Below are 25614 nucleotides of genomic sequence, written 5' to 3'. Positions count from 1 at the left end.
AGGAAGATGCATAAGAGGAGAAGGAAGTCACACTGAGCTAGAGATAAGTCTGCAAGCAGCTGCATTCAGGGGCTACGGGAGCAGCAGGATATTTGAGGAGAAAGAGAACGCCCTCAGTGTAGGCCAAGTGTGCTTAGGACTTTGGCTGGATTCAACCTCACCCACCTCTATCCGAGAATGGTGTGGCATTCTGTGCTCTGTCCCCATGGAGTACCTCCACTTTCATTGTGACTCCATCCTCTGACATTCAAGGGCCACTTGAAAAACCCCATAATCCCTCCATAGACACCCACAGATCAGCAGCAAGAGTCTTTTAAACTTCTCCTAGGCTGAGAAGTTGTGCCTATGCCTAATTGAATTAAGGTCACTTTTGACACTCCATTTGTACATGAACACACAGGGTCCCAAGACTGAACACCAAGAAACATTGAGTTGGTGCACAACCTGACAAACTGGGGTAACAGCAAACAAAGATTCAAATACCCACTCAAGAGTGACCACATATCCATATCAAGAAATACCACCAGTGACTAAATTCCAGATACCTCGCTCCTATTGCAAACATACAAACAACATGGAAAAACCAAGATGATATGTCTCTTCTAAAGATTAGAACCCATAGCACAATGATCCCCGAGAAAATCAACTTGGCTGGTGCACAAGGTAATAATTTCAAAATTGCAATTATAAATATGTCCAAGGAACTCAAAGAACATGTGAGTAAATGCCTGAATGAAGTCTAGGAAACACAAACATCTTGAATAATTAAGAAAACAATTCAAGATATGAAAAGAGAATAATAAGCTTAAATAAAACGACATGAAAAACTCAAGAAGTCAAACAAAAAACTCAGAGTTAAGCTTAACTTATGGACCACATGGAAGAGAGAATATCAGGTCTTGAAGACAAGGTAGAGGAACACATTCAGTCTAAGAAAATGTTGAACCCAACATGCAGAAACTCTGGGTCACTATATAAAAAGGCAAAGGTACGAATAATAGGTGATTCTCAACCTTCTTATGCTGCGACCCTTTAATACAGTCCCTTGTGCTGTGGCGATCCCCAACCTTAAAATTATTTTCATTGCTACTTCATAACTGTGATGTTGCTACTGTTATGAATTGTAATGTAAATATCTGTGTTTTCCAATGGTCTTAGGCAACCCTTGTGAAAGGGTCATTTGACACTGCTCCCTCCTCCAGACTTGAAACCCACAAGTAGAGAACTGTGGGTGTAGAAGAATGAGAAAAGACTCAGAACAGAGGCACAGAAAACATTTCAACAAAATCATGAAAAAGTTACTAACTCTATGAAAAAAAAAAGATGCTTATTAAGGTAAAAGAGGGATAAAGAACACCAACTAGACAGGATCAGGAAAGAAAGCTTTTGTGTCACATAATAAAACACCAAATACACAAGACAAAGAAAGTGAATTAAAGTGGCAAGAGAGGAAAGGCACTTGCCGATAAAAGCATTGGCGCTAGAATAACAATGGACTTTTCAATGGAGACTTCGAAAGCCAAACGGACCCTAGACTAATGTGCTATACGTTCTGAAGGACTACAGATGCCATCCCAGAGTATAATACCCAGAAAAATTACCAGCCATATTCAATCTACCACCCCCTCCAAAAAATACAGACTAACAGACTGGATTAAAAAACAGGGTCCAAGGCTGGGCGGTGGTGGCGCACGCCTTTAATCCCAGCACTCGGGAGGCAGAGGAAGGTGGATTTCTGTGAGTTCGAGGCCAGCCTGGTCTACAAGAACTAGTTCCAGGACAGGAACCAAAAAAGCTACGGAGAAACCCTGTCTAGAAAAATCCAAAAAAACAGGGTCCATCTTTTTTGCCTCTAAAAAGCACATCTCTCCATTAATGACAGATTCCACCTATGGTAGTTTGAATGTAATTGGCTCCCATAAAGTCGAAGGAGTGGCACTGTTAGGAGGTGTGGCCTTGTTGGAGTAGGCGTGACCTTGTTGGAGGAAGTGTATCACTGTGGGGTTAGGCTTTGAGCTTTCTTTTGCTAAAGTTTGCTCACTGTGACCTTGAGACCGTTTCCTGTTGCCTTCTGATCAAGAGGAAGCCAGCACCACGCCTGTCTGCACACTGCCATGCTCCCCACCATGATGATAATGAACAGAACCTCTGAAACTGTAAGTGAGCCACCTCAATTAAATGTTTTCTGTTATAAAAGCTGCCACGATCATGGTGTCTCTTCACAGCAATAGAAACCTTAAGACACCACTTTACGGTAAAAGCGTGGCAAAGGGCAATCCTAGCAAATGAAACTGAGTACGAGCAGGCATAACTATACTAACATATGACAAGGAGACTTTAAACATTGCAACTGATAAAGGAAATTCAAATAATCATAAAGACATGCTTTAAAAACCTATATGCCACTAAACATGAAAATCTAAAAGAAATAGATGAAGTCTAGACATATGTGACCTACCAAAGTTAAATAAAATGGAGCAAATAATTTAAATAGACCCATAACAACCAATGAGATAGAAGCAGTAATATAGATTCCCCCAAATAACAAAACCCAGTAATATCTGCATATAGCACAAAAGTCCACCAAAACTTCTTGAGCTGACACTAACACCCCCTAAATTATTCCGTAAAATAGAAAAGGAAAGAACAATTCTAAATTCTATTTTTAAGCCGACATTGCTCTTACACAAAAAGATAAAAAGAGCAGACAAAGATTTAACAAAAAAAGAAAGAAATTATAGGCCAATCTGATGAACACAGACACAAAAATAAAAATTCTCAATAAAACATTTTTGCAACAGAATTCAAAAGCACATCAAAAAGATTATCTACCATGATCAATGAAATAGGATTGAGGACCCCAGTATAAAGCCACCCAATAAGTCCACAAAGAGGCCAAAGTTACACCCTAAAGAAAAGGTAGCACCATCAAAAAGTTGTGCTGGTAAAATTGGATAGCAACATATAGAAGAAAACTAGATCCTTGTCTCCCACCCTGCACAAAACTCACCTCCAAATGAACCAAGTACAATAACAGTGACATGCTAATTTATGTTTAGTGCTGCTCTGGTCATAATAGCCAGGAAATGGAAATAGATAGTCATCAGCTGATACATGGATAACTGAAAATGTAGTAAATTTATGCAGTGAAATATTATTATTAGCTGTTAAAAACTGAAATTTGCAGATAAATATATGTAATTAGAAACAATCATTCTGAGTTGGGTAACTCAGACACAGAAAGAGAAACATGCCATATTGTCTCTCATATAAAGATGTTAGCTTTGAATCTTAGACATGTATATTTTGTTTGGAATACCCTTAGAGGTTAAGAAACCAGTAAACGGTCCCTTAGAAGTTAAGAAACCAGTTACGGGTCCATGGGGTAGGGAGGAATGTTCCTTTGGAGGGAGAGGGAAGACATAATACAGTGGAATAAGAGGAGAAAGATAATAAAACAGAAAGGATTAAATGGGTTGGGGGATGGGAGGGTAGAGTAAAAGTGGGATTATGAGGAGAGATAATTAATGCTAAAAGCCTTTTAGAAAAGCCATGTAGATACCTACTTACTTATATTAGCTTGCTTTTCTATTGCTATAATAGGACATTTTGGCCAAAACCAACTTGGGAGGAAAGGGTTTATTTCAGTTTACACATCACAGTCTATCACTGGAAGAAATCAAGGCAGTAGCTCAAGCCAGAACCTGGAGGCAGGAACTGAAGCAGAGACTGTGGAGGAAATATTTACTGGCTTGTTTTCTATGGCTAGCTCAGTCTGATTTCTTAAATATAATCAGGATCATCTGACCAAAGATGGTACCACTCACAGGGAGCTGGGCCCTCCTACATCAATCATTAATCAAGAAAATGCCCAAGATACATGCCTGCTTTGATGGAGGCAACTTTGATGATGCTAATCCCTCAGTTAAGATACCCTCTTCCTTAGTGAATCTATTGGTGTCAAGTTGACAAAACTAACCAATATACTACCCAGAGTGTCCATGGTAAAGCAACATCACAACTACGTACCACATGCTAGCAAAGAAAATCCCAGTGCCAGTAAAGGATTGTCTCTTAATTATTTATTTACTTTTTTGGCCAGTGAGATTGCATAGACCCCCAAACATTACAAGTTATTGCCATGACTCTTTTTGCACACCAGAACTTGATAGTGAGACCCTACTACTCATGATACCTGAGCCACAAAACAGAGAAATTAAGTTTGCATTGACTTGGAAGCTTTATCCCTACTTGCTAGCTTGTACAGTGCTGAAAGGTACTATGCACACAACTAGAGGAGAAAAGCAACCATCAATATTACCCCACTACTAACTCTATGAGCAATAATAATGGCTATCTTGTGAAGGTACACCCACAGTCTCAGGGGCATAAATATTAGAGGAGTGTGGAGTTCGGCAGTTTGAATGCAAATGGATCCAATGACTCATATGTTTGAACACTTGGTCTTACAGTTGGCTGGGACTGTTTGGAAAGGATTAGAAGGTAGAATATTGTTGGAGAGAGATATTACTGGGGTAGGCTGGAGGTTTAGAAAGACTTGTTCCATTCCCACTGTGCTCCTGTTCTGCCTTCTACCTGTGGGGCAAGATATGAACTTGCAACTGTTCCTGCTGCCTTGCCCTTGCTCTGCCGTTAGTGACTCTCACCCTCTGAAAGCATGAGCCCAATTAAATGCTTTCTTGTATAAATTACCTCTGGGGTTTCTTATAACAGCTCCAAGAAATAGAACCTATACCTGGCACCATTAACGGAGTCAAGAACATGTGACTAAATACATCATAGGCCCTGGGATAGCCTATTATGCTGATAAATGAACATAAGTTAAAATAATTCCTAAATAATTGCTATACCCATATATCTGTGAATAAGTCATCAGAGAAGCTATTTCCTGCAATAATTGGCAATTAAAACAGAGACACACAATTGGCCAAGGTGCAGAGAATAAGAAACGTCAAAATACTTAACACTAAATGGGCATCTTCCACTCAAGGCTCAGGAATCCTCACAGAAAGGTTGAAAATTATTAACAGTCAGAAGTGTTCAATGACTGCAAGGCAACAGTGCTTCCTGGTCATAACAGGAGAGTCACACATATGAACTCACAGTGGTTGTGACAGCATACATAAGACCTGTGCAAACTCAACCCAGGCAAATATCAGCATGGAAGAGGGTATATGGACACAAAATCCTACCTCTATCTAAGGAGCTTTGGTATATGATAGTCACTAGGGTTGGTCAGGTTTTTAGTTTAGTTTAGTTTTAAAGGTGTGTCCCTGGTCAGATGACAAAGCTTCGGTGCAGGCTCCATACTCAAGAGTATTTAGGTAACATGAATGGGATTCGAAGAGTTAAAAAGGAGAAGAAAAGAAATGGGTGAATATGAAGTTGGGTGGGTAGGAAGTTGAAGGTGGGTATGGTGGGAATTGAGGGAGGGAGATAATAATCAAAATGCAGAGTATGGAATTCTCAAAAGAATAAAAGCATTATTGCTGTGGGATAATCTTTTTGTACACTGAGAAGATGTGTCTTTGCCAAGGTGCCATATCATTGGTTTAATAAAGAGCTGAAAGGCCAATAGCTAGGCAGGAGAGAATAGGTGAGATTTCCAGGGAGAGAGAAGAACTTGGGATGAGTGGAGGAATGGCAGGAGACACTAGCAAGATATAGAGGGCATTATACCCATGGTACTGAAAAGAGATAAAGATCCACATGCCAGAATGTAAATGAATAAAAGTTAGAGTTAGCTGGAAGCAAACCTAAGCTAAAGATCAAGCTTATTAATTAATAAGAAGGTTCCATGTCATTTGTTTGGGGTTGGTGGTCTCAAAAGAAAGTGGATAAAAAAGATCAACCACGTTGGTGCCCAGTGTGGGGCACATAAATCCACATAGGGCCTGAGAAAGTTGAAAAAAGTTACAAACATGGAACCGGATGTGGCTTCCTGGTAGCTGCGGTCTCTCGGGCAGACCCAGTGCTTGATGTGTACAGAACTGCACTCCTTTAGAAGGCCCTGTTCTGCAGACAAGTGCAGAGTGACCAGATCTGGGACAGTTAGGAACAGCTGGGACCTTTAGGTGATGGTTCTGCTGCTGCCTGAGGGCCTGAAGGGGGCAGAGTCAGCCACCAGCACCATGTGATAAGCCTAGCTGCATGGCAGTTGTCGTGGCCTTTTAAGATTTGTCTCACGTGGTCAGAAAAATGCTACAGAGGTGCAAAAAGCTAGATCCAGACCAACAAAAACCTCTAAACAGGTACAATATTCTTAAAAATGTGCTTAGATACTAAAGAAAGAAAAGAAAATGGGGATAAACAGTCATAGGAAAAGAAGTAGTTTAAAAAGAAAAGTCTTTAAAGAAAGAATAAAGTAGAAATACATATGTACACATACACACACACATATGTAAACCAGATAAGGATTGAAAATACACAGGACATATGAATACTATATGCTACTTTGTTGACTAAACTTTCTACATGCTAATGAACAACAACAACAACAAAAATCCAACAGCTACTAAGATTGGATTGTGGAAAAAATAAAATTCTAAATTAAACCAGGCTATATATTTTAAGGATGTCTTAACTTCATAATGGAAGTCAGGAAATATGTTGTGTCAGGGGAGATGTTATACATGTTTCCACAGAAAACAAAAAGTTATAGATTCCTTCAAAATTAATGGAGATTAGATTTCATCAGGGAAGACCTCATGAGGATCTTGACTTCAAGCACAAAGGAAGAAAAAAGAAAACATACAAGACAGGTTGCATATAAGCTGATCCCTCTGCTATGGAAACATCTCTGAGACTGGATGAGACATGATAAATCTTATTAGCTACAGAGTCCTCACGACAGTTTAGTTATGCAGTAAAATGGACTGATGAAACTGACAGATGGTTTTTACCTATACAAACATAAAACAAAAATCATATTTAGCTGATTTATACACATAGAACATTCCAAAATTGTGTTAATGTGGATATGCATGTTACCTTTAAAAGTCTGTGTGTTTTCAGAAAATAAAGAACAAGACAACAAAGAAGACAGGTGATAGAGCCTCTCAGAATGCCTTTGCAGTTTCCCCAACAATCTGCATCCAAAACATCTTCAAAGTGGCTAGCTAAGATGCTCCAGCCTCACAGACTATTCCAGCCAGGACTCCAGATAAGCCCTGTGCTTTCCCAATACACAGAGACTGAACAACAAATTATACAGGTACCTTTCCCAGGACTTGACCATTATCTCAATTTTCTCAAAGATGCCATTGTCATCAGGCAACAGGAAGTAATTTTAAGAACATGATGCCCACATTCACAAGAAGTAGGATGGGTGGTTTTTGGTAATTTGATGGGTAATGGATATTTATCATCATTTAGGAGGGTTGGTTAATGTCTTATGATATATTGATCATATTCTGACAATAAAACTTGTTTAGAGTCAGAGGGCAGAGCTAGCCACTAACAGACCAAAATTAACTATAGAGGTCTTGGACGGAGGCCAGATAGGAGTCAGAAAGTAGCAAGGCAGGGCTGAGAGAAGATCTCAAGTCTTTTGATTGAGGAATAGAAGAGAGAGGATATGATTGGTGACCTCTTCTCTGATCATTCAGGATCTTACCCCAACATTTGACTCCTGATTTTTTATTAAGAAAGAATAATTAGATAAATGCATTGCCTGGCATCCAACTTAAGACATGACAGAACAAGATAGGTGCTCACCACTGGCTTTGCAGTTGCCACAGCTGCCAGAGCTGACTGGCTTTTCCTTCCTTGCTGCAAAGTCTCTGAGCAAGTCTGGGATTTTCCTGCTGCAGACTCTCTGCAACAGTCTCCAGCTGCCACCCAAACTTCAAAGGCCCGAAACTCCACAGGTGCCTGGGCTCCGAACATCAGAATTACCCACCCATGACTGGCTGACTTTGCCTTCAGGAAGCTCCTGCCACAGGAGCTCCTTCTGCACATTCCGTGTCTGCTTCTCAGATGAATAGCTTCTTGACTCCTTCTCCTCATGGGTTGAGGGCTTCCCCTGGACCCCTCTTCAGGATGCTGTCACACTAGAGTAACCAGCTCAGTACCCACTTGGGCTTCTTTTGTTGTTGCAACTGCCACAGTCTCAGCTCACAGCTATATGTGAGCAGTTGTAGTTGCCTGCAGTCAGGCTGTGCACTACCTGTGTTCTCCGCCCAGCTGTGCTGTGCAGTGACAGTTACCCTCACACTTCACTGTCATCATCATCAGATCTGGTGAGAAAACTGGAAATCCTTAAGGGGGGAATTAGTTTTTAAAAAAGAGAATTTTCCCCCACATTAGAAATGGGACATATTGCAATGCACAGAGTTAGGTCTCTGTATAGTTCCACAGTGGATGGTTTGAACATGGAACCATTAAATGAAGAATAATCAATGTAGCTGGAATTAACATAATGACAATTATCGTTTTGGTCATTCTTCTTTTATCACTAAAAATGTTGTTTGGTATCAGTGCCAAATAGAAAAATTGGCTGATAAAGATAAAATACTTACAAGTATAGACTAATAAAATTAAGAAAGATATTCTCGCAGAGAAGATCTTGAAACAGAAGTTACTACACCATTGTATTATGACACTGAAGAGGAGTAGCCTAAAGTTATTAGAAAAATTTATCCAGTAACTATGCAAGAATGACAACCAGATAATAAGCATCTACAAGGCTATTCAGAAGTTAACTGGGATCCTATAGAAATGTCATATTTGAAGAGATTTAAGGAAGGAATAGTTTGATATGGTATGCACTCACCTTTTGTGAAGCAAATGTTAAATTCATTGGCCACTCGCAACATAATTATTCCACAAAACTGGAAAAAGTTAGTCACATCAGTATTGGAAGCTGATTCTCAGTTAGAGTGGAGAATCTGATAGAGATATTAAGCTAGGGCCATTGAACATTGAGGTAAGGCTAGAAGTTATGTGGTTTCTCAAGATTAAATCCTTGGGGAGGGCCATTATGCTGATATGGAAAGACAGGTTACATTTGATGATCACACCTTGACCTTATGCTATACAGGGGAGATTAATTACAAACTTCTAATGATTTTCAAAAATTGCTGGGAGATATTAACTTGTTATGACCCATAAGTGGATTGACAATTTAAGAACTAAATAATTTATTTCAAACCTTACAACACAATAAGAACTTAAATAGTCCAAGCAAATTATTATCTGAGGTTGAAAAAGAACTGACTTTGGTAGAAAAGAAGTTACCATTACCAGATGCACATGTGTATCATTTGGTTCACAGCTTGGATGTATTCTGGTTGTTTTACCTTCTACACATTCTATCACTGGAATTCTAATGCAGAGAGAAGATAATATCTTATAATGAATATTTTTACAACACAGAGTAAAAACTTAAAGACCTATGTAGAAAAGGTTTCTGAATTGATCCTGAAAGGAAAATTGAAGACTTTATCAATTAGCAGGAATAGACCCATCATACCTTTTACTAATGCTGAAATTTCCTCGTTATGGACAGAAAATGAGCATGGCAAAGAGCTTGCAGTAATTGTTTAGAAGAGAGTAACAACAAATAACCCAAAGTCAAGAGACTTCAGTTTATAAAGTGAACTAATTGGATTCATACTCTCATTGTACAGGGAAAACCAATTTCTGGAACCCCTACATTTTATACTGATGCAAAAAAGGCACATCATAAGTCAGTAAATTTAAGTAAAGTGGCTCAAAGCCCTTATGATTTTGTTAAAAAGCCAAAATTTTAAACTATTCTCATAGTATTATTAGATTTCCTAGAACCTCTTAATATAGTTACTCTCAATTGCAGAAAGAGTTGTTTACATATTGAAACTGCTGAACATATTTCAGATGCTTCAGAATTAACTTTGTTATTTATTCAATTACAAGAAATAATCAGAGATAGAAAACATGCCTTGTATATAACACATATCAGGTCCCATACATGACTACCAGGCCCACTAGCACAAGGAAATGATGAAATTGATTATCAATTAGTAGGAAATGTGTTAGAAGTCTCAAAATTTCATAAGAAACATGTTAATAGCAAGGGTCTTAAAAAAATTTTTCCTATCACTTGGCAACTAACTAGTCAAGAAAATTATAAGAAAATATTTTACATTTTTTTAATAATCAAACTCCACAGGGTGCTCAAAGAAATGGAATTTGGCAGATGGATGTGTTTCATTTCACAGAGTTTGGAAAATTAAAATATGTATACCATACCATAGATACTTCTTCATGATTTTAATGCACAACTGCTTTGAGTTCTGAAGGGGTTGATTCTGTAATTATACATTTATTAGAAGTTATGGCCATCATGAGGATACCTGTACATGTTAAGACTGACAATGCTCCCGCATATATTTCTAGTAAAATGAAATAGATTTTTTGCATATAACAGCCTACATAAAGAAGCTGGAAAAGGGCTGGAGAGATGGCTCAGAGGTTAAGAGCACTGGCTGCTCTCCCAGAGGTTCTGAGTTTGATTCCCAGCAACCACATGATGGCTCACAACCATCTGTAATGAGATCTGGTGCCCTTTTCTGGCCTGCAGACATATATACAGACAGAGTATTGTATACAAAAGAAAGAAAGAAAGAAAGAAAGAAAGAAAGAAAGAAAGAAAGAAAGAAAGAAAGAAGCTGGAATTAACAGAACACCTAAAAACTCTAGAACAAAAAGAAGCAAACTCACCCAGGAGATCTAGATGGCAGGAAATAAACAAATTGAGAGCTGAAATCAATAAAATATAAATAAAGAATCAGTGAGACAAAGAGTTGGTTCCTCAAGAAAATCAACAAAATAGACAAATCTTTGTCCAAACTAACCAAAAGATAGGGATAGAATATCTAAATTAACAAAATCAGAAATGAAAATGGAGATATAACAACAAACACAAAGGAAATCCAGAGAATTATTAGGTCATATTTCAAAAATCTGTACTCCACAAAATTGGAAAGTTAAAGGAAATGGACAATTTTCTGGATAAGTGTCATGTACCAAAATTAAATCAAGACCAAATAAGCAAATAAAATAAACCAATATTTGTTAAGGAAATAGAAACACTCATCAAAAGTCTCCCACCAAAAAAAATTCCAGGAGTAGATGGTTTCAGCTCAGAATTCTACAAGATTTTCAAAAAAGAACTAATACCAATACTCCTCAAATTGTTCCACACAATAGAAACAAAAGGTACATTGCCAAACTCGTTTTATTAGGCAACAATTACTCTGATACCCAAACCACATAAAGAATTACTAAGAGAGAGAATTATAGACCAATCTCACTCATAAACATTGATGCCAAAATACTAAATAAAATACTGGCAAATCGAATTCTAAGAACACATCAGAAAGATCATCCACCATGATCAAGTCAGCTTCATCCCAAAGATGCAGGAGTGGTTCAACATATGATAATCTGTCAATGTAATCCGCCACATAAACAAACTGAAAAATAAAAACCACATGATGATCTCATTAGATGCTGAAAAAGCCTTTGACAAGTGGTGCTGACATAACTGGATATCAACATGTAAAAGAATGAAAATTGATACATATCTATTACCATGTACAAAACTCAAGTTCAAATGGATCAAAGACCTGAAAATAAAGCCAGCCACACTGACCGTCATAGAAGAGAAAGTGAGAAGTACACTTGAACACATTGGCACACCACTTTCTAAATATAACCCCAATAGCACAGACAGTGAGAGAAAAATTGACAAATAGAAACATCTGAAATTGAACATCTTTTTTAAAGCAAAACCAAAAACAAACAAACAAAAAACATAGTCAACAGAATAAAATTGCAATCTACAGAATGGGAAAAGATCTTCACCAACCCCACAACAGATAGCTGATCTCCAAAATATACAAAGAACTCAAGAAACTGGTCATTAAAAGAACAAATAATCCAATAAAAATATAGTGTACAGACCTAAGCAGCAAACTCTCAATCAAGGAATCTAAAATGGCTAGAAGACACTTAAAGAAATGCTCAACATCCTTAGCCATCAGAGAAATGCAAAACAAAACCACTCTGAGTTTGTATCTTACACCTGTAAGAACGGCCAAGGTAAAAAAGACCGATGACAACTTATATTGAATGGATGTGGGGTAAAGGGAACACTCCTGTATTGCTGGTGGGAGTGCAAGCTGGTACAGCCCCTTTCAATACCAGCATGGTGATTTCTCAGAAAATTAGGCAAGAATCTTTTTCAAGACCCAGCAATAGCACTTTTGGGTATATACCAAAAAGATGCTCATTCCTACCATAAGGATAGGTGCTCAACTATGTTCATAGCAGCATTGTTTATCATAGCCAGGACCTGTTTACAACCTAAATGACCCTTGACCAAAGAATGGTTAAGAAAAATGTTGTATATTTATACAATGGACTACTACACAGCAGAAAAAAATGACATCTTGAAATTTGAGGGCAAATGCATAGAGCTAGAAAACATCATATTAAGTAAGGTAACCCAGACCCAGAAAGACAAATATCATATGTAATCACTCATAAGTGTCTTTATGATATAAAGCAAAGAAAAACCAGCCTATAATTCCCAATCCTAGTGAACCTAGACAATAAGGACTCTAAGAGAGACATACATAGATCTAATCTACATAGGAAGTAGAAAAAGACAAGATCTCCTAAGTAAATTGGGAGCATGGGGACCATGGGAGAGAGTAGAAAGGCAGGTAGAGGAAGGAAGGGGAGGAGAGAAAAATGTATAGCTCAAAAAATTAATTTAAAAAAAGTAAAGATTTGTTGACCTCAGAATGGAAACCAGAAGATGTGATATACTGAGGAAGAGGTTTTTTTGGGGGGGGGGGGGAAGAAAGAAAATATGGATGCCATCAAAGTTGATAGATTCTACCAGGAGAGACTTCTTGATTAGAAGTGGTGATACTTCATCAAGGAGAATGACTGTTCAATGTAAATTAACTTACAAGTCTAACAAATGTTTTTCATTTGATCAGATATAACTTGCCAAAAAGGAAACTCCCCAAAGATAGGGTTGGGTCAGTGTTTTGTTTTTGTCTTTCTAGGAGAATGAATGCATGCAACTAAGGAGTCCAAGGACCAATGGACAAATGAGACATCTAAAGCAAAAGGATGAATCATCTAGAAAGAATGTCCCAAGAAAAAGAGTAAATTGGCCTATCAGTATATCACATTTCCAGCAGGATAAAATTTCATAAATCTTTCCAAATATTTGTTTCTGCTGTTCTCTACAGACATATAAGTCAAATGATCTTTTGGAGTTCCAGTCCAATTAAAAATTAAAGTTGGCTTTGGAGTTGAAGTGTGGCTCTTTCTTTCTCTAAACATAAGTATTTTACTTATAATAATAATTAATAATAATAATTTTACTTATTAAAGTAAAATTCAAAATTTCTCTCTCATTCAGAAGAGTTACCTGATATGGGACAGAAGAAAAAACCAAAATTATGGGACTATTCTATTGACACTAATATCATACTCTTTTGGTTTTATTTAGACTCTTTAACACTTTTCTTAAGGTATAAGTACTATCTCATAATTTATAAAACATATATACATATTAAACTTCTGTCATTATATTAATGGTCATAGAGAGTGCTAATTCTAGAAAAAGGCCTCATCTAAATTCTTGTACATGATTTGGTGTTTAAGTCTCTATCACATAACTAGAAATTAAGTTTATGTAGTCTGCATGTAATTAACAAATTGTGGCCCTTTGACCTCTTTGATATCTGCTGCATGTGATATTTAAAATGTTTAAGTTTTCTGCAGTGAACCATGATCATTCCTAACAATCATCTTTGAAGTTTTCCAAAGGAGGATGGGGCCCCACATCAATGATTCCACTTGGGTTGTGGTAACACCACTAAGCTAACAAACACTACACAAATATCACCTTTGGACTGTAAACTGCTCAGAAGAATTTCAAGGTAACTAATTGAGATGCTTCAGCTTCATGTCCTACTCCAGCCAGGACTTCAGGTAAACCCTACACTTTCCCATTACACAGGGACTGGATAATAAAGGGTATAGCTAGCTCTTTCAGGACTTGGCCATTATTTCAATTTTCTCAGAGTCCCCTAGTGATGCCATTACCCCACAGATAGCAGGAAGTTATTTTAAGAACATGATGCCCACATTCCCAAGAAGTGGATGGATGGTTTTTGGTCATTCAGTGGTTTATAGATATTTGTCATTGTTTATTGGGGTTGGTTACAAGTTTTTATTGGTAATGGTCAGGGAAAATAAGCTGAACAAGGGAGATTATATCCAGGGATCTTGTTTGTGAAAAGAAAAAAGGGGGATATAGAAATGATAGAATAAAAGAGTAGATTAATGAATCTAATTTTAACCCTCCCCTGCCAAAAAAACCCCCAATTATTAGCCTTAAATATTTTAAAATGTTTTATAATTGGTATGGATTTTATATATTGATATAAATTTAAGATTATTCTTATTATACTATATATATTCTACTCTTGTTTAAGATATTTTTGTATATTGATACAAATTTAAGGTCATTTTTCTTAGAACATAATCAATGTGTGTTTCTATTCTTGTTTAAGGTATTGTATCTATGTAGATCACTTAACAATGTAATGTAAATTCCTAGGCCTTGAAAGTTATTATTACAAACTATCTAGGATAAAAAAGAAATACAGGTTAATAGTTAGTCACCTATTATAATCAAACTTGTAGCCACGTTAGGATGTTTTCAAGGTCAAACAGAGATATATTTTAGATAGACAAGTGGTCTTCAAACACTTCAGAGAGCTACATAATATGGCATTTAAGATGTTTTAATAATACGAGGTGTTTTATGACAATGAGCCATGTGTGCTTTTAGCAGCACCAATCTACTTCAGAGAAGATGATGGGCATCAAAATAACTCCATATGGAATTTGCTTTTTTTGTGTCAAAAGATAGCCACTGGGCAAGAAACTACCCTTACCTCAACTGCCAACAGTATTCTGTTCAAATTGGATAAGCAGAACAAAAAAGAAAATGACTGTCAAGCTTTGCCAAGACAAAGTGGGAAAGTCCTTCAAAAATCCTGTTTATCAGAAAAGTCTGTCAGATATTCTAGGTGGGTAGGTAAGAGATGGATGCCCCAGAATTGCAGAGAAACCATTGATGACTATCCAGGCATACAGAAGTATCTATTGTTTCTAATGTCTTAGAATTTGTTTGCTCTGCACTTCCTGTTTACTTAGGTAATATTTTATCCTTCTCAGGTCTTTGATGAGGTTTGAAGACTAGATAGTTATGCCATCTTCTTTGTTACCAAATTCAAAAAAAATTACACAAGAGATGTAAAGTTTATAAAGGCTTACAGAAATAAAGATTTAAGTTGTTTTATCTAAGAAAACGTTTTAATGTCTAAAAATATATTTTTAGATTGGTAATACCAGTTATAATAGAAAATGGTTTAGGTTCACAACTTTGGACTCACCAAGATAGGATAGAATATAGAGTATTTTCTCCAAATTTACCAAATAAAAATGGACTGAACATTGTGAATGTAATTCTTACTTGATCATTGTATATATTTTTACTTGTTAGAGCTAAAACTTTTCCTTTTAATTTAAATAAAAGGGGAAAAATGTTGCATGAGAGAAAATAGGTGTGATTTCTGTGGAAAAAGAGGAACTCATGATGTATCTGGGTGTGTTAGGATATGCCAGGAAGACATGGAAGGAATTGGCTGCACAGTATTGAAAAGAGAGGTAAAGAGTCATGTGCAAAATGTAGATGAATAGAAGCGGGTCAATATAAGCTATAGGAGCTAGTTCAGAACAAGTCTAAGCTAAGGCCAAGCTTTCATAATTAAAAGACGTCTCCATGACATCATTTGGTGGTCCAAAGAAAGTCTAACAAGAAAGACCAACTATGCATTATTAAATCAGCAATGGTAACAACAATAACAATGATTCCAGATTTACAGTGAAAAACGGGTAGTTATGCTTTGCCTTACACACAACTCTTAAAATATATCCCTACTGATGTGGGAGTGTCATATATTAATCTGTTGATTTCATTGGTTAAGCAATAAAGAAACTGCTAGGCCCATTTGATAGGCCCACCCTTAGGTGGGTGGAGTAGACAGAACAGAATGCCGGGAGGAAGAGGAAGTGAGGTCAGACTCCGCAGCTCTCCTCTCCAGAGCAGACGCTTCAAAGAGACGCCATGCCCCAGCTCCGACCCAGGATGGACTTAGGCTAGAATCTTCCCGGTAAGACCGGTGCTCACAGATTATTAGAGATGGGTTGATCGGGATGTGAGAATTAGCCTAGAAGAGGCTAGATAGGAATGGGCCAAAGCAGTGTTTAAAAGAATACAGTGTCTGTGTAATTATTTCGGGGCAAAAGCTAGCCGAGCAGGCGGCTGGGGTGTTGGGGACGCAGCCCCGCCGCCGCTCGTATTACTACACCTTACCTTACTTCAAACCAAAGCCAGCCCATCCTTTCTGTTGTGTCATTTTTCAATTAAAATCCTCAAATGGATTTCCATTGCATTTACAATAAAATCTGGTGGCCTGATTATAGCTAGCGAACCAGCTAATTTCTTCAATCTCTTCAAAGCATCTTTGTCCCCTATTTTCCATTCTCTCTTCTCCTCATGGCACCTGCTCATGCTCTTCCTTACCAGTGCTCTGTCCTAGTTCCTGAGCAGCTGAAAAGTTACGTCCCCAGACACTTCCTGTATTTCCCTCCTCATGATTCTCTAGGCATGTACAATCTTTCCATGGATTTTACTGTAACTCAAATTGCATTCACCTAGTTCTTTGTTTTCAGTAAGCGCCAACCAGAAATACCCTTACAAATCAGTAAGTCCCATGCAATGGGGAATATTTCGGTTGATTACTGTTTGCCTGACACCCTGCATTCCCTGTTTATGTTTCAGTGATTACATACTTCAGGTGAATGCACGAGAATTGTTATCCATTCTGGCTTTGTTTTAGCTGTACACTTTTAACCCTCTCTCTTCTCCACATAAAAACACTATTCAGAGTCTTCGTGATTTCAGTTCCTTGCTTCATAACAAAGACACCTCTGCAAAGGATTTAGAAAAGCTGAGGGAAAGTATCTTCTAAGATGTTTCTAGTACATTCCCAGAGATGCAGATTTATCTAAAACTTTTGACTTTCCAGTTAATTTATCACTGTGAACTCCTTGGCATGGGTTTTCTCCATGTGTTGGTTGTAACCCAGCAACACAGTTGTACTAGAATTAGATCCTTGAAAGGAAGAACTATGGATGGCGGCTTACATGCGTACGCATTTACTGAGTACTGCATTGCAGGGTGTGAATGACTATAGATAACAAATAAATGTGAAACACATGATTCTGTAGTAGCATCTTTGTACAAGGAAAATACAAACAAAACACTCATGAACCCGAGACCCTAGGTTCTATACCAGCAATGCAAACAATAGCAAACAAAACAAAAACAAATACACCCAAAATACATCAAACAGTAGTTAGGTTTGGTTGGAATCCCAATTCTGCCATTTAATATCTAAGGTTCCATTCCTTTACTTATATCAAAGAACAATAGCTATTGCGAAGGATTTGAGAGGAAGAAAGGAAGAATAAAGCTAAATCATTCAGCAGGTCTTTTCTTGCCGGGTGCTGCATGAGGCACCGTGGATACACAGAAAGAAAACAGGTGAAATTCCTGTCTTCACAGGGCTTACGATCTAGTGGCAGCAGATAAGAAATAATACCGTCTGTTAGGCTGTGTCACGTGGTAAGGAAGAAAAGGCATGCATGTATGTAGGAAGAGAGACTGCATATTTAGGTAGGGTGGGAACTGTATTGTGAAGGTGGTAACTGAAAAAAGAAAGGGAGGAATGGGCACAACTAAGTGGATATTTGAGGAAAGAACATTCCAGCAGAGCCTACTGTAACTGTCAGAACTCTGTATCAGAAATGTACCCATCCTTAGGACATGAAGCATGGTCTCTGAAGTAATAGCCCTGGTATCACTGGTGGCCTTGTCAAACACAGGGCTCTGTAGGTGTAATTTACCCTATAATCTCAGAGGCTTGTGTCTGGGGACTTGTTTCAATTAGTTCTCTAGCTGGCCCACAGTCAGAGCCACCTGTCTGACACAAACACCACTTTGGGAGCAGGTATCCTTGGCATCACACCTCTTCTACTGGCTGTACTACCTCCAAGGTACAGGTCACCACCCGACGGCCTTGTGAAGCAGGAGATTGATGGGGTCCCAGAGTTCCTGATTCAATGTGTTTGGTGTGAGGAGACCCCAGGAGGTTTCATTTCTGCACATTCTTAGGTGATGCAGATGCTTGTTCAGGTGTGGGGGTCACTATAAGGATCACCAGAGAAGATTCGCAAGTGAGCTGCTGCGTGCGGGAGCAGAGTCCTCTCAGGGAAGGCAGCATCTCTGAAGGTGGCCCACAGAGACCTGAGCCAAACCTTTTTTTTTTTTTTTTTTTTGAGGCTGTCTCTTGAGAAGTCTGCAGAGAGACTAGGGAAGCAGAGTGATGCCCATATCCTTGAGAAGCTGGTACCTGACACTGGTGAGGACAAGAGAGGAAGTGATGAACAGCAGTAGAGTGGATAATTTCAAAAGCAAAGCCCACAGAATTTGTCTATGCGTTAAACGTGGAGTGTAAGGAATGATTATTTCAAGACGGCCTCAAGAATCTTACCAGGCGATGTGCGTGAAGTCCCTGGCAGACAGTATGTGCTCAGTAAACGGTGCATTGAAAAAAATACTGTAATCACTCAACTTCTGGAAAGCAGCATGAGGAACCTTTTGGATAAAGTGTGTGGCCTGGATCATAGGTGTTGAGCCCCTCCTTGGGTCTCGCTTAACATTTTGCAATAAAGGAAATGGTTTTCAGAAGGGGAAACAGAAAGCCGAACCCTGGGACTTACTGCTGCTTCTCCTCTCCCTCCATGGCCCCCTTCGGCCTGGCACGTGGCGGCCAGGAAGGTCTGGAGAGAACACTGACCAACCCTTGCTCAGAGAGGGGCTCCAGAGCTCGGCCACTGTGACTCTGTGTTGCTAAGCGACCCAGCCTCAGGAGAAGCTGCAAGGGGCTGGGTACTGTGCGCAGGCGCAGTAATTGCGTTCTGCAGGGCGTTCGCAGTCGGGCGGGGCTGGTCCCGAGCCGGAGGGAAAGAGCCCTCAAGTCTCTAGTTCCTATCTCCCGCCTCAGGTTGGGCGACGAGTCTGAACCTAGCCAATCCTAGAGCCCTGTTGAGTCAGCCTAGCGGGGACCGGGCTGGTCTTGAGTGAGTAAGGATGGCTTCCAGGCCTCCCCGCCGCCTGGGGAACCTGCTTTCCATGAGCCTTTCTGCACGCTGTGCAAGTCCTGATTCCCCTAGGGAAGCTTGGCAGCCACTTTCGTGGTTTATGACAGAATCTCTGTCGCCAGACCTGTGGCGAGCATTAAAATAGAACAAAGGAACGCTCCCTGCAAATGAGGCTCCTTGTGGTGCGTGCATCTGCCCTGTCAGTGCGGGGTTTCAGGGTGGGTGCAGGAGACTGCAGGTTTTGGCAGTTGGCAGTCAGACTAGCATGCCTGCATTTCCCCGAAGAGCAAGCTCTGGGGTGGGGTGGGAGGAACCTGACGTTCACCTTGGCCCTGGAATTTCTTACTTCATTTTACCATTGCTTCCCAGTTTCCACTACCAAAGCCAAACGTCTTTGGCACATGTGATAACTGAAGTGTTTTTCTGCATAGAGAAGGAAATGGGATTAGAGAGGTTTCTGTTGAACCGAGCTCTGCTGTGTATGAGGAGTGTGTGTGATCATGCGAAGCCGAAGTCAGCCTGCATATTTATATTCACTTGGGACCGGTGTGGGCTAGTGGAGTCTGTCCTTAGACCTTTGTATGCAGGTCCTAAGGTCCGGCCCGGCTTAGGAAAATAGATTGTAGAAAGATTTGACATTGCACAACCTACATACTTGAGTGTGGACTGTGTTATTAAAAAGCTGGAAGGGTGTGTACGTGATGGTGTGTGTGTGTGTGTGTTTCTGGAGGAGGGAGTGGGCAGGTAAGCAAATGTGAGGGAAGTGGAAGTGGGTTGGAGAACTGGAAAGCTAGGAAGGGAGGGGTCCTAGCGCACATTTGCTGAGCAGGCATTCAAATCCACACTGAGATGCCTAGTTTTATCCTGAGTCAAACTGACTCCACGCGTAGGCCCTGGGAGCAGCAGGTGCTTGAGTTGTGGACCCGTTTTACAAGCTTGTTCTTAGGGAAGACATTTAGTATCTCGGAGCCTGAAGTTCTTCATTTCCAGAATCAGGAAACATCTAGTATAGATGGTTTCACAGATGCAGAGTAGAAGGTTTAATAGCTGGCGTTAGTTTGTACTGCTTTATCAAGTCAAGTGACCTGTACGTGGTGCCGAGGGAGCTTTTCAGTCATAAAGATGAATGAAGTAATGTTGTTTGCAGGAAAATGGATGCAAGTAGAGATACAGTAAGTGAATTAAGCCAGTCTCAGGCAAAATTAATGCATTTTCTCTCCCTTGTGGTTAGTTCCTACATTTTATATAGTTACCCAAAACCATGTATGCATAAAACAAAAGTAGAAATAAAATCATCTAAATGACGACTGTGTGGGGATGAGAAAAAGGGGGTGCGGAGGTACAGGGGTGCATGTGATAAACACACAATATAAACCTGAACAAACTGTGTGGGTGCGTGTGTGACACCTTACATTCCCACACAGAGACCAGAGGAGCATGTCATGTGTCTTCCTCTTAAGACAAGGCAATAAAGCCCTCCTGCTTGTCACCTTGAGACAGGACTTCACATCGGACAACAAGAAACTCACTGATTTGGGTGTTGGCGAGCCAGAGGGCTCCCAGGATCTGCCAGTCTGTACCCCCAGGACTGTGGTTACAGGAATTACATACAAGCTATATTTTTATATGGGTGTCAGGGATTTGAACTTGGGTCCTTTGTTTACACAGGAAGCACTCTTGCACACTGAACCATCTTTCCCAGGCCCACTGTATGAATTGTTTTTTTTTTAATTAAAAAACCATGCCTACCACTAGGTAGTTACAACCTTAGGGGTCTAAACCATTTGAATAGGAAAACTTTGACAATAAAACTGCAGTGATATCTAACAAGCATTCTATTAATTAATCGACAGTTATAGGCATTGCATTTCAGTACTGATGATGATATATATTCCAGCCATCCTTGGTGTTTTCTCTAGGAAACTGCACATTATGATTCAATAGTAATTACTGACTTGTTTATATAGAAAAGTAAACAGGTATTTGTTGTTCTGTTTTCCCTCACTCTTTGCTCTTTGAGGGGTCCGCCCACCACTGAGCTCCCGAATAAACACACATGGAGTCTTATGAATGTCCGGCCTTAGCTCGGCTTATTTCTAGCCAGCTTTTCTTACATTAACCTTTCGCCTCTGGGCATTTACCTTTTTCTTACTTCTGTGTGTCTTACTTTCACTCCTGCTCCGTGGCTGGCTGTGTGGCTGGGTGGCTGGCTGTGTGCCTGGGTGGCTGGCTGTGTGGCTGGGTGGCTGGCTGTGTAGCTCCATGGCTGGCTGTGTGGCTTGGTGGCTGGCTGTGTAGCTCCGTGGCTGGCTGTGTGGCTGGGTGGCTGGCTGTGTGCCTGGGTGGCTGGCTGTGTGGCTGTGTGGCTGGCTGTGTAGCTCCGTGGCTGGCTGTGTGGCTGGGTGGCTGGCTGTGTGGCTGGGTGGCTGGCTGTGTGGCTGGGTGGCTGGCTGTGTAGCTCTGTGGCTGGCTATGTGGCTGGGTGGCTGGCCCCTAGCATCCACTCTCCTTGCTCTCTCCTCTCCCTTCCAAATTTCTTCTTCTATTTATTCTCTCTGCCTGCCAACCCTGCCTATCTTTCCTCCTGCCTCGCTATTGGCTGTTCAGTTCCTTCTAGACTATCCAGTGTTTTAGGCAGGCAAAGAATCACAGCTTCACAGAGTTAAACAAATGCCGCTTAAACAAAAACAACGCATCTTTAGATCATTAAACAAATATTCCAGAGCATAAACAAATATAACACGCCTTAAAATAATATTCTGCAACAATTATTAGTGGTTTTTCCTCATAACTAATTGACCTAATTCTCTGTGCTGTGGATTCTCAATTATAAAAGCACAGTCACTCAGATTACCATCCTGACAATCTTTTCTAGATTCAAAAATACTGTGATTCTGCCGTCAATTTATGTCTGAGCAATTGATGGCCATTAGCCTAAGTGATAGGCGTGTCATTCCGGAAAGGAGGTTAAGTTTCAACAAAGATTAATCCAAGTTATCTAGTTAGGAGTAATGTCAAGTTAAAAACACCAGAACCAGCACATCATATGAGAGGGACCACTGGAGGAGAAACTTGGCCACTCACAATGTTAAAGATACAGAAAATGGTTGCTCATTTTTGAACCATAGCAAAGAGCTAAAAATACTGAGTGATGCAGGACCACATCCTATGAAAACTGCAGCTGGGGGAGACACACTTCCTTTCCCCCTAGCAACGTGCTTGGGATACAGGTCTGGCTCTCAGATGCACGACCCAAACAGTAGCTAGCCTGAATTCTATTTTTAAGAAACCACATCATTTATTTGCCTCGTGCACACGTGGTATAGAACTTGGCCAGGCAAATGGTGACATTCATTAAAAGCCAGCTGTCAGTATTCTTCCTATATGTATGATTACTTAGACGGAAAATCTTAAAAAGTGCGCATTACCTCATGCTTGCTTCATTAACGTGGGCTGTAAGCGTTTGTGGCCAAGCAGACTAATTGTAAGGCAAAGGGACTAAGAAATGATCAGGGGGCTTATCTTTGAGAACAGACGGGCTCAAATGAGTCACAGGTAGAAAAGAGTCACCTAGTCTTCCCCTGGATCAAGTCCAAAGCCAAGTAATTTCTGCCAGGCTTTTAAGACTGACGTTATCATGAAGCAAGCAAATATGTGATGTTTCATTTCTTAAAAGTCAACTTCTCGTGCAAGATAGCTCGCTTCTGGCACAGCAGTCCTCAGTGTATGCATAAGGATGTTCGTATGATACGCATGTAGATAAATAAGCAAAGCCTAAAATAGCTTATGAAATCTCCAGAAATGACAACTGCCATACACGAGTTCCTGCAAAAGCAATAGCTGGAAGCCACTAGCTTCGAAATCCTTTGCAGTGAAGAAGGAAATCATGTGGCAATACACAGATGAATAGAAATGGGCTAATTTAAATGTAAGAGCTAGCCAGTAATAAGTGCAAGCCATTGGCCAAACAACTGTGATTAATATTAAGACTCTGGGTGATTATTTTAGAAATGGCTGTGGTACTGGGCGGGACACAGAAAAGCTTCCAGCTAAAACTTTAAAGCTGTTTTTCCTGTTATGCCTCAAGAATTCCAGAGGTGTGGTCCTCCTCCACACAGTGGTTTGTCTAATTACAACGCCTTGTTTAATTAATTACTGAGTGACTTCTATATTCTGACCCATTCTTACTGAATTGTGAGGCTTTAATTTATTCATAAAACCCCAGGCCCTAGAAAAGAATTCTCTGTAACAAAAAACCTTGGATGAGATTGACCTATAAAAACCCTTTCTTTTACAAATATTTTTCATTTTATTTACTTTGTAGGGAAGTGTGTATATCCTACTAAATCTATACTGTTTCCAGGGTTTTTTTTTATTGACACACATTAAAAACTGTTCCTGTATGCCTCAGAGAATCTCCGCATTTTAAACATGCTAATTAAAAGTTCTTTTAAGCTGAACAACTTCAGTTCTTCACCACCTGCCCAGAAAATATACTTTGTGTTCTTTGATGGTGTAAATTGTCAGAGCTACACAGAGAAACCCTGTCTCGAAAAAACCAACAATAAATAAATAAATAAATCAGTCAACCAATCAGTCAATCAAGGGCTAAGGGTAGAATTCTTACCCGGTAACCAAAATGTAAGAGTAAAATGATTAAACAATGGAAGGCAGTGAAAGGCCTTGTAGGGCTGGCTGGTGTACCATGCGACCAGGGAGGACCGGAAGCTGAGCTCATGTGCACGCCACAGTTCCAGGCTAGTCTGGACTCTACACATGGCAGAGTGAGACCCCGTCTCAACACAAAAAGAAGCTGGCTGCATGGCTCCCCACGTGGAGACTCTTGCTGCTGCACTGACAGCCTGAGCTTGATCCTTGCACCCCACATGGTGAAAGGAGAGAATGGACTCCCCCAAACTGCCCTTTGACCGTCAAGCGAACACCACAGCATGTGCCTGGTTCCAAGCCAATGTAGGAGGCAGCCCTGGTAGGCTAAATAGAAACAGACCACCCAAGGAAGTTCTTTACTTCCAGCCATTATCGCCTGCCAGAGTAGGACTCAGCCATCCTGAGTCTCAGTAGTTTACCCTGAAGCAATACCTGGTTGCAGGAAGAACCGCAAACTGAGACTACCCAGGCACCACCCAAGAACAGGCCATCCAAAGGAAATGCCTAAGGTTCCAACAGTTGTAGACAGGATCACCTGCCCGCACAATTCACCAGAACACCCCTAGACAAGTGTCAGCCAATCAGGGATCCTGAACCCTAGAAGCCCCTCACCCCCACCTTTACTACTATAAAGCCCAACTCTGAGTTGGGGCTCTCCGATTATTCCAATACACTGGGCATGCGGAGAGTCCGAGTTTGCAAAGTTGTATAAAATAAAGGCTCTTTGCTTTTACATATAGGATTCGGTCTCCTTGTCGGTTTTTGGGGGACCTCACAGATCTGGGCATAACAGCAAACACATAAAATAAAATGTTATAAAGAAGGTTTTTTAAAAAACCACACTTCAAATCCAAACAAAACCTAAAATAGCACTGAGTAAGTCCAAATCCCTGCCGCCCCAGCATCCTCAACCTCACCTGAGGGAGCCCAGCCAGAAAGTGAAGCAGCTTCCATTTGCTTTCGCTCCAGTTTTCCCCCTGTAAACCTCGTGGTCTCCCGAACGCTCTCGTCTACCCCTTGCTCTAAGCTACAGTAGTGACAATGGATAGGATACCCTGAACGAGGCTTTTTCTCCTTGTAGACTAGTTTGGAAAGATTAGGAAGCCGTGTGTTATGAGATTATGTTTTAGGTCAAATCATTTCAATCACAGATTTGTAACAATTCAAATCAAACTGTGTGGCAGACGCGAATGGGGAGTGGAAAAAGGGTTGTGGCCACGGGGAAGGATGATAATTCGGTAGTGGCACGAAGGGTTAGGTGCGCTGCCTCCACTGTGGAAAGCCACCATTGACAGTGAGCTCTGACAGATGTACAGGTGCTGTGGTCAGCCGAGGAGAAAGAGTAAGGATTCAAGACTAAGCGTGTGATGGCCAAAGCCATGACTGCGGCTTGTGACCGTGTGATGCCACAGTTTGCGACGGCCACTCAGCTGGTGAACAGTAGTGACCGTTTTGATATGGCTGGGTCGACCCTTTCCTTCTGTAGCACAAGGGAAGTTGAGTGGCAGCTTGAGCTTCCATTAAGAAAAAAAAAGTCTATAAGTTTGAGCATGCCTGAAAAAGAAACACAGTTGAGAAGTTTGAGAAGAGAAAGGGAGACCCTTGATTAATAGTTCAGTT

At 40.2% G+C, this 25614-nt stretch overlaps 1 protein-coding gene across 1 annotated transcript in view; it reads right to left on the bottom strand.

Moving 5' to 3' along the window:
* The window catches only part of Cimip6 (ciliary microtubule inner protein 6), a 50498-nt gene extending 25215 nt beyond the window's left edge, over window positions 1–25283 (bottom strand). Inside the window, exons 1-3 of the mRNA XM_075942815.1 lie at window positions 25169–25283; window positions 24912–25076; window positions 18946–19249 (exon numbers count right to left, since the gene is read on the bottom strand). Coding sequence (XP_075798930.1) covers window positions 18946–19249; window positions 24912–25076; window positions 25169–25283 — 584 coding nt within the window. The remainder of the gene's footprint in view (window positions 1–18945; window positions 19250–24911; window positions 25077–25168) is intronic.
* Window positions 25284–25614: the final 331 nt, after the last annotated feature.

Source organism: Microtus pennsylvanicus, chromosome 12 (genome assembly GCF_037038515.1).
Source record: "Microtus pennsylvanicus isolate mMicPen1 chromosome 12, mMicPen1.hap1, whole genome shotgun sequence".
Classification (NCBI taxonomy): Eukaryota; Metazoa; Chordata; class Mammalia; order Rodentia; family Cricetidae; genus Microtus; species Microtus pennsylvanicus.
This window is presented reverse-complemented; position numbering and strand designations above follow the sequence as displayed.